The 16401-nt window shown below is 36.2% G+C and overlaps 1 protein-coding gene across 1 annotated transcript; it reads left to right on the top strand.

The window, feature by feature from the left end:
* Positions 1-10: 10 nt before the first annotated feature.
* LOC129216575 (uncharacterized transmembrane protein DDB_G0289901-like) lies at positions 11-2067 on the top strand. Its single transcript, XM_054850789.1, has one exon. It carries the CDS (start codon positions 11-13, stop codon positions 1976-1978), a length of 1968 nt encoding a protein of 655 aa, XP_054706764.1. The 3' UTR covers positions 1979-2067.
* The last annotated feature ends 14334 nt before the right edge of the window (positions 2068-16401 follow it).

Raw genomic sequence — 16401 nt, 5'->3', positions numbered from 1 at the left:
CACAAAAACTATGGAGAACATAGATGATAATTCGGGATGGAAGGTTGTTGGAGATGGAGGACCTGAAGGCTGGAAACTTGTTGATGAAAAAGGAAATGTCGAATGGAAGATCGAAAATATCAATGGGGAATGGAAGGTAACTAGTGCAGATGACTTCTCTGCCAAAAGTAATGCTTCTGCTCCAGTAAGTGTTGAATCTGCAAATGTTACAGCGGAAAGTACCAATACTACATCTTCAGACATTACTGGTACCACAACAACGCCTCCTACCGGAGGTTGGGATGATGATAAACAAGGGAGATACATCGTTTGGAAATTTTCGGAAGATGGTAAAGGAGAAGCAAGAGTTTATGGAGGAGGTGGAGCGGATCCAGAAGTGTGGACAGTTGGAGATACTAATCAATACTGGAAAGAAACTCTGGACGCTAAAGGTGCAAATACAGGTGGAGGAGGAAGTTGGAATGGTGGAGGGCCGACAAGTCCTGCAACAACAGCTGATAACACTGGAACTACTGGAGGCTGGAGTTCAGATGGAGGAAGCTGGCAAAATACCAATGGATGGCAGAGCGCTGCTCCACAGGCACAGACTAATTCCTGGCAGACTGATGCAAATGCAGCACCTCAACAAAATGGAGGATGGTCGGACGGAACTGGTAATGCATCGCCGCAAACAAATACTGGTGGTTGGCAAAACGGAGCAGTTGTTACTACAAATGGGGTAAAATGGCAAACTAGTTCTCCTCAACCAGTTGCCGGATGGCAAACTTCCGGAGCTTCGCCACAAAATGGTGCAGTTATTTGGCAAGCAGCAGGACCTACTCCGCAAGTTGTAAATAACGGTTGGCAACAAGCGAATGGTGCAGCATCGAAAAATGATGGCTGGCAAAAAACAGTCTCTTCTGGTCAAGGAGGCCCATGGCAGACTTCAAATCCTCAGACAAGAAATAAAAATGGTTGGAAGACTTCAGGTAATGGTGCACAAAATGGTGCAAATAGATGGCAAAACGGTGGAGGACCTACCCAAAATGCAGCTGGTTGGGCTAATGGGCAAAATCGTAAAACAAAAGGCAGATGGAGAAATGCGGGTAATAATTCAGGAGGGTGGACACCAAATAATAAGCTAAACAACAACCGTAAAAGTGTTTCAGGTGGATCTTGGGCAGCAAATCCAAGTGGAGGATCTTGGAATTCCGCTCAAGGATCACCACCTTCAAGCTGGAGTACTTCAAACGGAGCTCCTCCAACTAACGGAAATGATGGAAACAGTTGGCAAGTAGCTGGCAATGCTGCAACTAGTTGGCCAGGAAATGCTGCTGGGGGTCAAACGGTTCCGTATATCATTGTAATTAAAACTCCTGAAGTTTCAGCTACTGCAGCCTCAAATGCATGGTCAAACCAAGGAAGAAGCCGGAAGCCAAAAAATAGAAATGGTAATGGAAATAGGGGTAAAACTAGAAACAGTAGACGCAGTAGTGGCTGGAAGATGAATAGAGCTGGTAGTAGTGGTTGGCAGTGGAACCCACAAGGTGGTAAAGAGGGATGGAAGTGGAATGATGGTTGGATGGGCTCAGGAGGAGGATTTGGAGGCTGGATGGGTAATAATGGTGCTGTATACAGTAATTGGAAGCCAACTAATACTAATGGAGCATCAACACCGCAGCCAAATACAACAAGTAGTACAGCAAAAGGAAGCAAGAAAAGTGCAAGCAAAATGGTATTTGTTTTCGGAACGAAAAAAGGTAATAATATATCTCGAAATCAACCAGTAACGTCAGGAGGCAAAAAAGGAAAACAAGTTATTATTCTTGATTATACTTCTGGCAAGAAGGTTCCAAAAGGAGAAGATGGAATGAAGAAAGATATAGAATCTGTCATTCAAGCTCTAAAATCTGCCAAACCGACAGGCATCAGGGGAACAGCCGTTTGGAAACAACCAAATCAAAGACAAATTACACAGCAACAAAAATGGTCTCGGTAACAAAATTATCTTCGTATAGAATATTCAAAAAATTCTATGCCTAAGTTATCCATACTTGTGATATATTAATGTTTGATTTTTTTCACATTTGACTGAAGAAGAGTTATTTTGGTTTTTGTCTGAAAATGCTGCTTACTCATGTTAATTTTGATGGGAAAATTAATTAGAATTAGCATTGAATAAGCTGCATGGGTATATCGTGTTTCTTTTATCCGCCATAAAATTAAAGATATTTTCTGAATCACGAAGAAAGATGAAACGGCAAAAGAATGCTTTGTTTCACGCAATTAATTTCACTCTGCTTAAAAACAATCTCTTACGTCGTTGTTAAAATGAACTTAACTGCACGTCTTGGTTAAGCATTGATTTTTTTTCTTTTTTTTGTGATGAAATGTAGAAAACAAACATTCTGCTTTCAAAGAAAAAGTAGCGAGTGTAAAATTTACTGTTTCCAATGATGTATTAGAACTGTATGAGGAGTTCTTGCACGAATATAATGATGTATAAATGATCAAACTCCGAATTTCAAAGCAGCTGTAACCAGTTGTATTTTTGATACTTTGCAAGTTTTTGTACGTGTAAATAAATGTTTTTATAGTTTGCTTAGTTTATAATTCATTGAGCATTTTTTATTTATTTATTTATTTTTTTATTGATTCTTGAATTCTAACACCTATGGGACATAACAAAAGACTTGACCAAATTGGAATAGAAACAAGCTTTTTTGATTTTAAAATATTTTAAAACCCAAATTCTTAATGTATCTTAACGTATAAATCTTTTCTAAGTCATGATTTTGCAAGCATTATTGCATTAACCAGAATTTCAGGGGGAAAGAATTCGTACTTCATTGTAAACCATGAAGGCTTACAAAAGCTCGGATGAAGGTGATACCGACAAGCACAGTGCCCATACTAGGGGCATTTTGAAGAATTTTGTTTTGAAGGCTGGTACACCTGTCAGTATTCCACCAATAAGAAATAAATAGTGTTGCAGGATAAATGAATAGTTATATTTTGAGGTAATGTGAGTTAAGCCGTAGTGCTTCAGCTTGATGGGTAAGCTGAACATTTGAACATTTCGGTAAAATATGCGATTTTTCAGGATGGAAATAACTTTTATTAGGTACATACATTAATTGAGCAGCATTAGTTTCTTTTTTTTTTTTTTCATACTTCATCTCAGCTATGTACTTGTGCCTTTTTTCTCCAGATTCATTTCCACTAAACTATTTCAGTTTAAATTACTTATTAATAAATTTGAGAAATTGCCAATACGTTCCTAACTTGGAAAACTTCCAAATTTGAGTACTAAGACATAGGAAATGCCTACGATGAATATGGAGTAAATAAATTGAATAATTGTATTTTGACAAAAATATAGTTCAAAAATTGACTATTCTACAGGTGGGCACCCCTGGTTTCATCATCAAAAGTTTCGTGACATACTTTACTACATTTTAAGTACATTTGTTGCAATATCTCTGACTTATTACTAGGTTATTTCATCATTGTTCCAGTATTATTCTCTATACCTTATAACTAGGTACAGTTTCTCACCACTAACTTGGCAGCTCAAACTGACTTAGTATGACATTGCAGAGTGTCACTATCATTAAAAGCAGTGTGTAAACTAAACAAAACAAAAATACGGAAAAGAAAGTTATTTAGTAACGACCATTTAAACCCTTCATTTGCTAGAGTAAATTTGCAACTATATTTTTAAAAACTAGTATGTTGTGGCCATCACGAAACTTTCTTCCATATTTTTCTTTTTTTTTCTGATCCCTCCCCATGCTTGATGAGGAAGCAATATTCCCAACAAAAACAAAATTTCAAATGAAAAAACTTGACGACCATCCCAATGTCTGAATTATTGCAAAAGCAAAGCAAAGAGCGAAAAATGAAAGTTAGTTTAAAAGCCTTGCTTAAATTAATTACAAATATTTTATTTATTAACAAACATAAGATGGCAACAGTTAAAAATTTTAAATCATTGAGATAATATTTCCGATCATTTCCATACAATTAAAATCACGAGAAATACGCAGACGACAATCTATTACGATTTATCTTTCTTATTGTTGCATTAATAAAGCTATTTTTATTCGCAAAAAAAATATAAAAAAATCAACACCTCTTGGAGCGATTGGCGTCCAAATTGAATCAAAGCCTGTTTACATATGGATTCACATATATTCCAAATTTCAACCAGAAAGTAGCATTACTTCTTGAGATAGGGCACTCACAATGGAAAAAAAGAACGGGTGATTGCGCTACCCCCCTTTTTAGCTGTTGACACCAAAATAAAATCAGCTCTTATACCCACTAAGGGCTACTTGCCGATAAATTTTTCTTTCATTCCGTTCATTATTTCTTGAGATACAGCAGTCACAATTCACGACAAAAAACGTTCTATAGTTCAACCCCCGTTTGAGTTATTGACACCAAAACTGAATTAGCACCTGTTCCTGTTAATGGCAACATATGGACCAAATTTTGTTTGATTCCGCCAGTTACTTCCTGAGGAATAGCAAGCACGCGTAACTCAAAAAACATCCCATTGCTCCACCCCCCTTGGAGAGATTCGCGCCAAAAACCAATGGGCACAAGTTCACATAGCGGCACATATGTGTACCAAATTTCGTTCGATTTAATGCTTTAGTTTTTGCTGTAGAGCGGCCACAAAAAACTGGTCACACACAGACGTGACACACACACATACACACACACACACACCACATACACACATACACACACACAGACAGACAGACATTTTCCAAAAATAGTCGAAATGGACTCAGCACACCTCAAAACGTTCGAATCCGTCAAAATTCGAAATTCGAAAATTTGCACGAATCCAATACTTTCTTCTATATATTAGATATAGAAGAAAGTAATAAAACTTGTGTCTGAAAAACAACTATAAAATATACTTGTTGAATCGGCGGGGAAATGAAGTTGGAAAATCTACGAACGTGTGTTAGAAAAGAATGCGCTAATATAAATGTATTAGATACGATGGTGGATTCAGGAGGTGGAGGGGTCGATTCCCACTGCTTGGAAAGAAGTTGAATTCCGGCTGATTAGACAGAATATATTTTCTTATTCTTTAAATTAGATCTTAGTTTAAAAATTTGCAACTTAACACCCGGTTTTAGTTTAAATGTAGTCTACCTATGCGTCGGTGTGTTTAGGTTACCTTTTGTGTTCCAAAATAAACCGCTCATGAAATTCACTAACGCAAAACTTCTTAAAATTCACAATAACAAAATCACCCATCGAATCCGTCACACGGATTAATTCCTCGTCATTAAAACGGCGCATTCTCAAAAATGACTAGCTATCCCCTTAATTGCGTTTTTTAAAAATTTCAAAAAATTGGAAAACGTGTAATTTTAAACTGAACTAGTATTTCTTCTCTTTTTCACATCTTATGATCAATCCTAATATCAACTTTTGCACTAGGAAAAAAACAGCAAGTTTCAAAATTTTATTTAAATTATTACTTTCTTCTATACCTAATATATAGAAGAAAGTATTGGATTCGTGCAAATTTTCGAATTTCGAAGGATTCGAACGTTTTGAGGTGTGCTGAGTCCATTTCGACCATTTTTGGAAAATGTCTGTCTGTCTGTATGTGTGTGTGTATGTGTGTGTGTATGTGTGTGTGTATGTGTGTCACGTCTGTGTGTGACCAGTTTTTTGTGGCCGCTCTACAACAAAAACTACCGCATGAAATCGAACGAAATTTGGTACACATATGTGCCCCTATGTGAACTTGTGCCCATTAGTTTTTGGCGCGAATTCCTCCAAGGGGGGTGGAGCAATGACGCGTTTTTCGAGTTACGCGTGCTTGCTATTACTCAGGAAGTAACTGGCGGAATCAAACAAAATTTGGTCCATATGTTGGTATTAACAGGAACAGGTGCTGATTCAATTTTGGTGTCAATAACGCAAACGGGGGTTGAGCTATGGAACGTTTTTTGTCGTCAATTGTGACTGCTGTATCTCAAGAAATAATGAACGGAATGAAAGAAAAATTTATCGGCAAGTAGCCCTTAGTGGGTATAAGAACTGATTTTATTTTTGTGTCAACAGCTAAAAAGGGGGGGGTAGCGCAATCACCCGTTCTTTTTTTCCATTTTGAGTGTCCTATCTCAAGAAGTAATGCTACGTTCTGGTTGAAATTTGGAATATATGTGAATCCATGTGTAAACAGGCTTTGGTTCAATTTTGACGCCGATCGCTCCAAGAGGTGTTGATTTTTTTTTTTTTTTTTTTTTTTTGCGAATAAAAATATTTTTATTAATGCAACAATAAGAAAGATAAATCGTAATAGATTGTCGTCTGCGTATTTCTCGTGATTTTAATTGTATGGAAATGATAGGAAATATTATCTCAATGATTTAAAATTTTTAACTGTTGCCATCTTATGTTTGTTAACAAATAAAATATTTGTAATTAATTCAAGCAAGGCTTTTAGAAAAACTTTCAATTTTCGCTCTTTGCTTTGCTTTTGCAATAATTCAGACATTGGGATAGTCGTCAAGTTTTTGCATGTGTAATTTTGTTTTTGTTGGGAATATTGCTTCCTCGTCAAGCATGGGGAGGGATCAGAAAAAAAAAAAGAAAAATATAGAAGAAAGTTTCGTGATGGCCACAACATACTAGTTTTTAATTGAAAAAATAAACTAAAGGTAGTTTTCGAAAAAACGAGCTGATGTGTGAATCACATGACTTCCTATTACTCCAATTTAATGTCATTTCCCCAGCATTGGCAATTTTTATGTGATTCATTTGTTTACTCTCTAAATATCACCAACAGTGGCCAGATTGAAACCAAAGTTAAAATTTAAAAAAAAAAATTAATTTGAATTTTGACATCTTGAATTCAAATTATGTTTTTCGCAATCACGAGTGTGTGTATGTAGGCGTGTGTGTTTGTGTCTGTGGGGGGGGGGGTATGTGTATGTGTGTGTAGGCATGTGTGTTTGTGTCTGTGTGCAGGCATTAATGTGTGGGTAGTTGTGTGTATGTGTGTGTATGTTTTTGTGTGTGTATGTGTGGGTGTCTGTATGTATGCGTGTGTGTATGTGTTTGTGTATGTGTGTGTAGGTGTATGTGTGTGCGTGTGTGTGTGTAGTTGTGTATGTATGCGCGTGTGTGTAGGACGTGGATGCAACCTGGAGACGGCTTTCGCTAGATGTGCAGCATCGTGAGGAGCCCGTCGCCGACCTGGATGGTGCGGAGGGTGGCGGTGGGAAAAATCAAAGGAACGCCAAAAACAGTCTACTGGGAACAATAAGCAATCATGATTGCTCAAAAAAAAAAAAAAACAAATCGCTAAATTTGTCGCCAAGTGGTGACAAAATTTGGTGACCAAAAGACTGAAAATATATCGCCAAGTATTCGACAAATTATAACACCACTTGAATTTACATCGAAATTAACAATGATTTTCCCCTAAAAAGGGGCAAAAGACCCTCTTTAGGAAAATCCGAATGCAACCAAAAGGGTAGTTGCACAACTAGGCCCTACTAGGTCTCTACGTACCAAATTTCAACTTTCTAAGATATACCGTTTTTGAGTTATGCGAGATACATACGCACATACATACATACAGACGTCACGAGAAAATTCGATGTAATTAGCTCGAAGGTCGTCAAAACGGATATTTCGGGTGTCTGTACGTTTCTAGGCACATATCCACGTGTGATCAGGTCAAAAAAAAAAACTCAACATACATTTGGGGGTGAGCAAAATGGAAATTAAAGCCGATTTTTGTGTGAAATTTTTTTCGCGAATACAATACTTCCTTTTTTGTAAAAGTGTCCCATTTTCTCGTGACGTCTGTATGTACGTATGTATGTGCGTATGTGTGTATGTATGTCGCATAACTCAAGAACGGAATGTCCTAGAAAGTTGAAATTTGGTACGTAGACTCCTAGTGGGGTCTAGTTGTGCATCTTCCTTTTTGGTTGCATTAGTATGCTTCAAAGGGGGTCTTTTGCCTCTTTTTGGGGGAAAATCATTGTTAATTTTGATGTAAACTCACGTGGTGTTATAATTTGGCGGAAACTTGGCGATATACCGCCAGTGTTTTGGTCGCCACGTTTTGTCGCCAACTTGGCGACAAATTTGGCGGGTTTTTTTTTTAAATCTTGTTTTAATTTGGCAATTGTTGGTGATATTTAGGGAGTAAACTATTGAATCATATTAAAATTGCCAGTAACGGGGAAATGACATTAAATTGGAGTAAAAGGAAGTCATGTGATGCACACATCAGCTCGTTTGTAAAAGGAAGTAAAAAGTTACATCGGAAAAAAACATCCCCTACTGACAACACTCCTATCCCGTATGGTATAAAATCGTACCACCCTCAGAAGTAAATGCATTTCGTGCGAGGTTATTTCTCAAACAGCGCTATAAAAGGTTAACTTCCAAGAATTTTGTAATGACTGATATCGAGCTTCATTGCCTTTATGAACCAATTAGTCCCCATCTTATCTTTACTAATAATAAAGCTTAAAGTCTCTCTGTCTGGATGTATGTGACGCGCACAGCAACTAGACCGTTCGGCCGATTTTCATGAATTTTGGCACAAAGTTAGTTTTTAGCATGGGGGTATGCACCTCGAAGCGATTTTTCGAAAATTCGATTTTGTTCTTTCTATATTTTAATTTTAAGACCATGTAACCGAACAAATTATCACAACGTGGAAGAGTAAATTATGAAATTATCATAACGTGGAACCGTAACATGGGCAAGCAATTAACATAGCAAATTGGCGAGAAATTCATCATCCATTATTTGTAAATATACAAGTGAACCAAATGACCTTTTAATTTTCTACTACCGGCAAAGCCGTACGGATACCACTAGTTTAAAATTAAAAAAATGACCTAGCACTTTTTTTGTCCCTGTGAATTGCACTGTAAACTTTGATTTTAAAAACTGTTACTGAAAAGAGGAACCCGGGACTGCTCAATTTTCTTAACGAAGTCACTTAAAAATATGCGTATTTTTTAGGTATGAAAACCGATATAAAACATATGTACTAAATTTACACAAATTACGTCAGAAATGACCCTTTTTATGAAAAATCTTTATCAGGTTCAAGGAACAGTTCTACTTCATTCTTTAAAACAAACTCGAGTTTCATTACGATACTTTTTTCAACTTTCTTGAGCAACAAACAATCTACTTTCGGTGAAATCTTTTCTTCATTAAATTAGGAGATATATGGCTTGAAAAATCGACGAGCGGTCAGTGCTAATACTTCAGAAAATACATTATAACCAATTTTTAAAGAGTGAAGTAGCGGAATAAGGCTTTAAAATTACGTCATGCAAGTGAAAATCACGAGATGAGCCAAATTTGTTCTTCTACGTTTCTAAAATAGCGGGATATACAGAGAGTTAATCCGTTTTTAAGCTTTATAAGATCTTATTGAAGTGGACCCATTTAGGTTTCAGTTCTCAGTATTTTACCAAAAATTAAAAGTTCTTTACAAAAACCATCCACAATAACAGAATTATCAGACAGCGGCGCGCCCCGATGGAAGGTCACTATGACTTTACAAAAATTCCATTATTTCGCATTTTTTTTCTGACGATTCGGCAAAATTATCCTTCGGCGAAATTTTGAGTTCTGTTTGGTAAAATTATCATCATTCGGCAGAATTCAGAGTTTTATTCGGCAAAAGTATCATCATTCGGCGAAATTTGGAGTTCTGTTTGGCAAAATTATCATCATTCGGCAAAATTTGGAGTTCCATTCGGAAAATTGAGAACCTCCGCCCTCCCAAAAATTTAAGTTCTGGGCGCCCCTGCCATCACATCGTTCTCAGGCGTCTGTCCCCGATGCAGGGTCAATTCTGTAAGTTTCACGAATCCCTGACTCTCCGATGTAATCCTAGCTAGTGAACATATGAAAGGTATCGGATAATTATCTGAGTCACACTGTTTTAGTCTATCAGAAATCCAGAATTCAGACTTAAAATGTGATCGCTGCAAGACGTTAGCTCATTTGAGTTCCCAAATTATTTTAATTTTAACTAGTGGTACCCGCATGGCTTTGCCCGTGGTAGAAAATTAAAAGGTCATTTGGTTCGCCTGTATATTAACAAATAATGGATGGTGAATTTCTCGCCAATTTTTTCGCCTGCGGTTCCACGTTATGATAATTTGGTAATTTAATCGTCCACGTTATGATAATTTGCTCGGTAAAACGTTCTTAAAATTGGAATAAAAAAATAACAAAATCGAATTTCCGAAACATCACTTCGAGGTGCACACCCCCATGCAACAAACTAATTCTGTGCCACAATTCATGAAAATCGACCAAACGATCTAAGCGCTATGCGCGTCACAGAGATCCGGACATCCAGACAGAGAGAGATCCGGACATCCAGACAGAGAGAGATCCGGACATCAGACAGAGAGAGATCCAGACATTCATACAGAGAGAGATCCAGACATTCATACAGAGAGAGATCCAGACATCCATAAAGAGAAACTTTCAGCTTTATTATTAGTAAAGATGTGATTTTTAGCCAAGTATTAGAGAATTAAGACGCTAAAATTCCCTCTGTGTATTCCTTCAAACTTAATTTGCATCATCAAATGCAATCATGCTTTTAACTATGATTGGACCTGAATCGTTTTTAGTTGCCATCCTTCGTTTGATAAATCAAGTTATCAGCAATGTATACTTGGAGGAGCAAAGAATTTGAAAAACAAGAGCATCTACTACATCCTTTCCCCTCATCTGACCTCTATATTAAAACTTGATGGAAATGGACTTCATTTCAAACTTCAATTATAAATTGAGTATTACCAAAGCATTAAAACTCTGTTTTGCACTGCTCAAATGGAAACATTCATGCTTAGTCCCAAAATGCCATTTATTAAAAGTGCTTTAGTCAGAGATGTCCCGATCGGAGGACACTATAACCGCCAAAACATTTTCTTATTCGGCCAATTTTGTTTGATAATTTGAATTATTAGGAGACTATCATAGTATTTCAGTTCTGTCTTGATGGTGAAATTTGTCTCTTATTAAGTGTAGGTATAAGTGTATGCTCGTATTTTATTATTCCGTAAAATTTTATTTGGTAAATTGCGTTAAATCCCCCCTCCCAAGCATTGCTTATTTTATTGGTCAAAATATTTACACAAATTTTGGACCAGAAGTTAGGAAAATGTCAGTTTAATTCGCCTATTTCATGCAGCATATGTATATTTATATACGTGAAACAGCTATACAGCTTACCTAACATTATTAAATTAATTTAAAAAGCTTTTTTCCCCGAGTAGATTTATTCCTTTTTTTTTTTTGAAAAATATATAATAATATAACACTAACATAGTGATTGTATTTGCTACTATTTCTATTTGATTTACTAACACACAGCTGGAATCAAGCAACAGAAATTTTCTGGTAGCATTATACTTTCAAAATTAAAATTGAACATTAAATTTGAAGCATAATCAAACAAATATTTTTCCAATATGTTTCGCGTTTAACATTAAACTATCTGAAATTAACTTTATGTATTTTCCCAAAGCATAACATAGTGCGTTTTCAGTACCTGTGAATGATTTGTCGTAATTGATATTTTTACTCATGTGTCAAAAATCTCACACTTAACTTATTTTCCAAACTCATTTCCAGTTAGAACTTGATAATTGGTTTGCACTATTCTGAAAATATTAACCTTCTTGTGAGTATGATTAGGGGCTGTCCATAAATGATGTCACTTTTTTTTCCATTATATTAGATCACTTGCCCCTCTGTCACAAAGTGTCACGCTTTATCTTACCCCCTCCCTTCCCATTGTCACATCCCACGCTATATTACATAAGCATTAGGGTAGTTCAAAAAAACTTTTTTTCAGCTAGAGTCCAGGCCACCCCTATTTTTTTTAAGACTTATTAATAGTATTATGCTGTAAAAGTTTTAGCTTCTTAGTCAATTTTCTAGAGGGTGCTCAATGACCCCTTAATTCAACATTAGCCGTAGTATAGAAAATTTCCACAAGTTTAGAAACATTCAATTTCCCCAGCTGCTTTTTGCAGAAAATTATTTTACTGCAATGTATATGCATATTACTAGTATATATTATAGGCATTGTTTTTTCAGTTCAATGTATTTTTCAACCCCCCCCCCCTCCCCATACGAATGAAGTTTGGGGGAGGGGGTTGAGCACCCTCTTTAAGTTGAAATGGAAGCTAAGTGTCCAGCGTATTACTATCCACAAGTCTAAATATATTGAGGAGTGGCCCGTTATCTACGAGAAACTTTTTTTACATGTATTTTTGAACTACCCTAATAAGCATAAAGAAAATGTTATACAAAATGAGCGATACCACACTTCCTGCGACCCCCTCCCTCCCCCTTGTCACAAGTCACAATTTCCAGACCCCTCTAAAAGTGTGACATCATTTGTAGACGAACCCTTAATAAACTCAATTTTGAATGCTCGTACTCTACTTCAAAAGTATTACTTACAAAATATAATGTAAATGATATTTATTAAAAAAAAGTACCGAAGCAAGCTAAAATTTTTATCTACAACCTAAATCAGGAACACATCACTTCATAAAACTTGGATCATAAAACAGATTAAGATAAAAAATAATGATTAAATATAGCATTTATCTTCAAGTATTTATCCAGTTACTGTCATCAAATTAAATAGTAATTAGTGAAATTGGCAAACATATACAGTTTCACAACAATTGAGATTCGGAAAATAATAAATTAAAACTTGATTGATGTGTGTGTGTGTTTGGGAAAAATGCATCTCAAACAATAACACAAACATCTGCTAAACTTTAAGTTCAACTTCTTAAATTTCAAGAAATTTGGAAAAAAAAACAGACGTTTCTGTGAAATTAGCGAGTTTCAGTGGTTTGATCTTAAAATTTTCAAAACACACGAGTTGGTAGACAATAAAATGGATTCATCAAGTGAGTGTAAAATTACGTTTGTATTCTACCTAAACAAAAATATGAGGTTGAAAAACAGTTTTGATTTTGTATCTAATAATGTCACTTACCTTTATTTTGAAAGTTGCAGTCGAGTTTTGAGACCTAAGGTAAAAACAACACAAACCAACCACACCAGCAGAACCACACGAAAACGTATCGCAATTGCTTTCTTCTGCATCTCTCAGAGATTTGTCAAAAGGTGGCGCTATTAAGTGATGGGTATAGGATCTCTATCTCTAATAGGCAAAAGTTTCGCAAAATTTGAAAGCAGACTATGCGGAAAGAGTACTAAGAGACGTTTATCCAGGGTCGGCTTTAGTAGTTCTGCCGTCCTAGGCGATATTGACAAGTGCCGCCCACCTCCCATTGAATAATAATAATAATAATAATAGAAAATAATAATATGTTAATAAAATAAAAATAATTGTAAAGTGCTTAAAATTGAAGTGAGTTCTAGTTAAATTCCAAACCGGGTTTTGCATATCCAAGCACTGGTACACACTTTAAATCACCTTTTTAAACATTAAAGTAGTTCATAGTGCAATTTATGGCACTGAAACAGATATTAATATTTTTAAAAGACTTTTAAATCACGCAATTTGCTGCCTCTAAAATTCAATTGAACTTCTTGTCAAATTCCGAACTATATTTTGCATATCCAAGCACTGGTACACACTCTAAATTATTATTATTTTTTTAGCATTGAAGCAGTGAATTTCATGAGGCTGATACAGAAACAGATGTTGCACATGACATCACAAGGGATGAAATGCTGTTCACTGATGCCATTAGCGCAGGGCACAGTATTTAATTTGCTTCTTTACTCATATGTAGTGGCAACTATATGGTTGATAGCAAGCGTAGAGCGAAATACTTAATTCGCTTGGGGCCTCGGTGGTGCTGTGGTAGAAGCTGTGTCTTCTAACCCAGAGGTGTGGGTTCGATTCCCACCTCGGCCTGGTGTCTGGGTGCTCTTCCATTCTCATGTATTGTAAATCTTTCATTTATATTGTCCTGAGAATAAAATTTGGAAAAAACGTTTGTGAATTATGTGTGTGTGTGCAGGTATAAAGCTTCTCCGCTGAGAATAGCTAAAGACCTCAACGTGTATTATCAAATCAAATTCGCTTCTGAATTATCATAGCCTGGAAACGCGGTAGACAGCAATCGGAAACATTCAGCGTGCCAGTGAATTGCGCGCCAAAGTGCATCATTTGTGACGTCATAAAGACCACGCCTTGTATGAAAAATCGGGCATTTGAAAAAACTTAATTAAAAATTAAGCGTTGGGAAAAGGAAAGTTTTTTCTCGCTCTATTTTTTTTTTTTTTTTTTGCTTATTCTATCGATTTCAGTGACTAAAAGTAGTACTTTTGACTGAAAGAAACACCCCCACTAGGAGTAAGTCAAAAAAGCACAAAATTCGCGAAAAATTAAAAACGTTTAAAAATATCTGTTTATAATTCCTACCTTTCAGCATAAATATAGGGTAAATGACTAGTAGCTATTCGCAATCAACAGGCAAAATAGGCAGGTTAGTTTGGTACTGTCAATATATACTGTCAAGTTCGTAATCGATCTCCCAGGAACACCATCAGTGCATTCTCAAAATAGCATCTTTTAAAAAAGCCAACACAACTTTTTTTCAAAACATAAGTTTTTATCGATAGTGTAATTTATCATTTTACTGCTTTTCAGTCATCAATAGCGAATACTCTCTGCATTTAGTTTTTGATGGGTTTCTTTCTTAAAGACCTGACATTGCTGTTTTTTTTTTTTTTTTTTTTTTTATCAGATCGTAGTTACATTGAAACGTACTCATTTCTTAACCCGAGAAACCCACACCCCGTATTCCGCTTCGAACTTCACTCCCCCCCCCCGCCCTAATGACTCTACTGTGTGGAATATACTGTGTAAGCGACGGTTTGCAGTGGATTTACAGATTTGGGGTCCCATCGTAATACATTTTCGGGAGGCTCTTGGAAATGAACAGAACTACGTAAAATATTTTTCATGTGCCTTTTTGGATTCCCTTCGGGACTCCTATGTCGTGTGGGTTCATCGCAATTGCGACATTTTCTATATGGTAAACCCGCCACTGATGAAGGTACGGGCAATAGTTGTATTAAACTATCAAACTTTGAGGTATGTGAAATATAGAAATTGTTAGCCGAGGTAAAAATAAAAATATCTAATATTAATAAAAGTCGCGGTATCTATATCTATGTATCTATCTATGTCATCGCTACTCTTGGTGAACGACAGAAAACCGAGCATCGAAGGGTTATCGATAGATTCATAATTTTTCAGATCCCATATTTAAGCAGTTTTCGTTTTTCTGCGACAAAAAGTAAATTCTCTAAGACGTTTATACTAGCGATGTGCCGGATCGTTAAAAAAGTAGATCCGCGAATACGGATCCGGATCCGGATCGCTAGTGTCAAGATCCGCGGATACCCCCCCCCCCGGATACGGATACCGATCTCAATTCCCCCCCCCCCCCAATTCAACTATCCAAGTGTAAAATTTGTTACGGAAGGTATTCCCGTCAGAATAATTTCAGTTTCTTCAAAAAATGTCAACTGCGGCAAAAATATAATCAAGACTATGATTTACTCTAAAGAAATATCCGTTTAAATTGAGGGAGAGTTGGAAGGAATGGGTCAGCACTGCATTAATGCTTAGATGGAATGTGAAAAATTATTTCTAGTTTACTCGGTAGATGTAGGATACAGGAGCAAGAGTGTAAAGCTGCTACTGGACAAGCTAGAAATAATTTGTCCCATTTTATTTCAGCATAAATGCAGCGCTGACCCATTCCATCAAACTTCTCCGACCGACGAAATACAGAGCCAGGAACACCTTTACAAACAGTAAATAGAGAATTAAGTCTCACTTTTTTTTTTTTTTTTTGAAACATGCCGAGAAAAATAAAAATGAAGAATGACAGAAACCCCAAATCAATAACAAAAACTAAAATTAAAAATTCAAAAAACCAAACATGTCCCAGAGAGCCGATCTCATATTAAGATGAATTTCGCGGGTCAGAACACACATTTGTTATCAAATATGAACTGACAGCAGGTAAAAATTTTAAATCATTGAGCTTTTTCTCCTTATCTTCCGACTATGAAATCGATACCAATCACACGTATAAAGGCTTAGAATTGCGTTTAAAATTTACTTAACAAGATCATAGCTCCTACTGTATATACGTTAGAAGTTTCAAATAAATATCAAACGCAGAAAACTTCGTTCTCTCAATTAGGGCCAACATTTTTAACGTACGGGTAAATTTTTACTACCATAATCGTGAAAAACGTTAAATTGGTTTTTAATTAATATCTCCGGTAATTAAAGTTCTACAAAAACGAGGCCAAGCTAAGAACACTTTTGATCAAGTCACCTTTTGAACGAAAAATGAACTA

The sequence above is a fragment of the Uloborus diversus genome, chromosome 2, assembly GCF_026930045.1.
Source record: "Uloborus diversus isolate 005 chromosome 2, Udiv.v.3.1, whole genome shotgun sequence".
Taxonomy (NCBI): Eukaryota; Metazoa; Arthropoda; class Arachnida; order Araneae; family Uloboridae; genus Uloborus; species Uloborus diversus.
The sequence above is the reverse complement of the archived record's forward strand: the minus strand, read 5'-3'. Positions and strand labels throughout refer to the sequence as shown.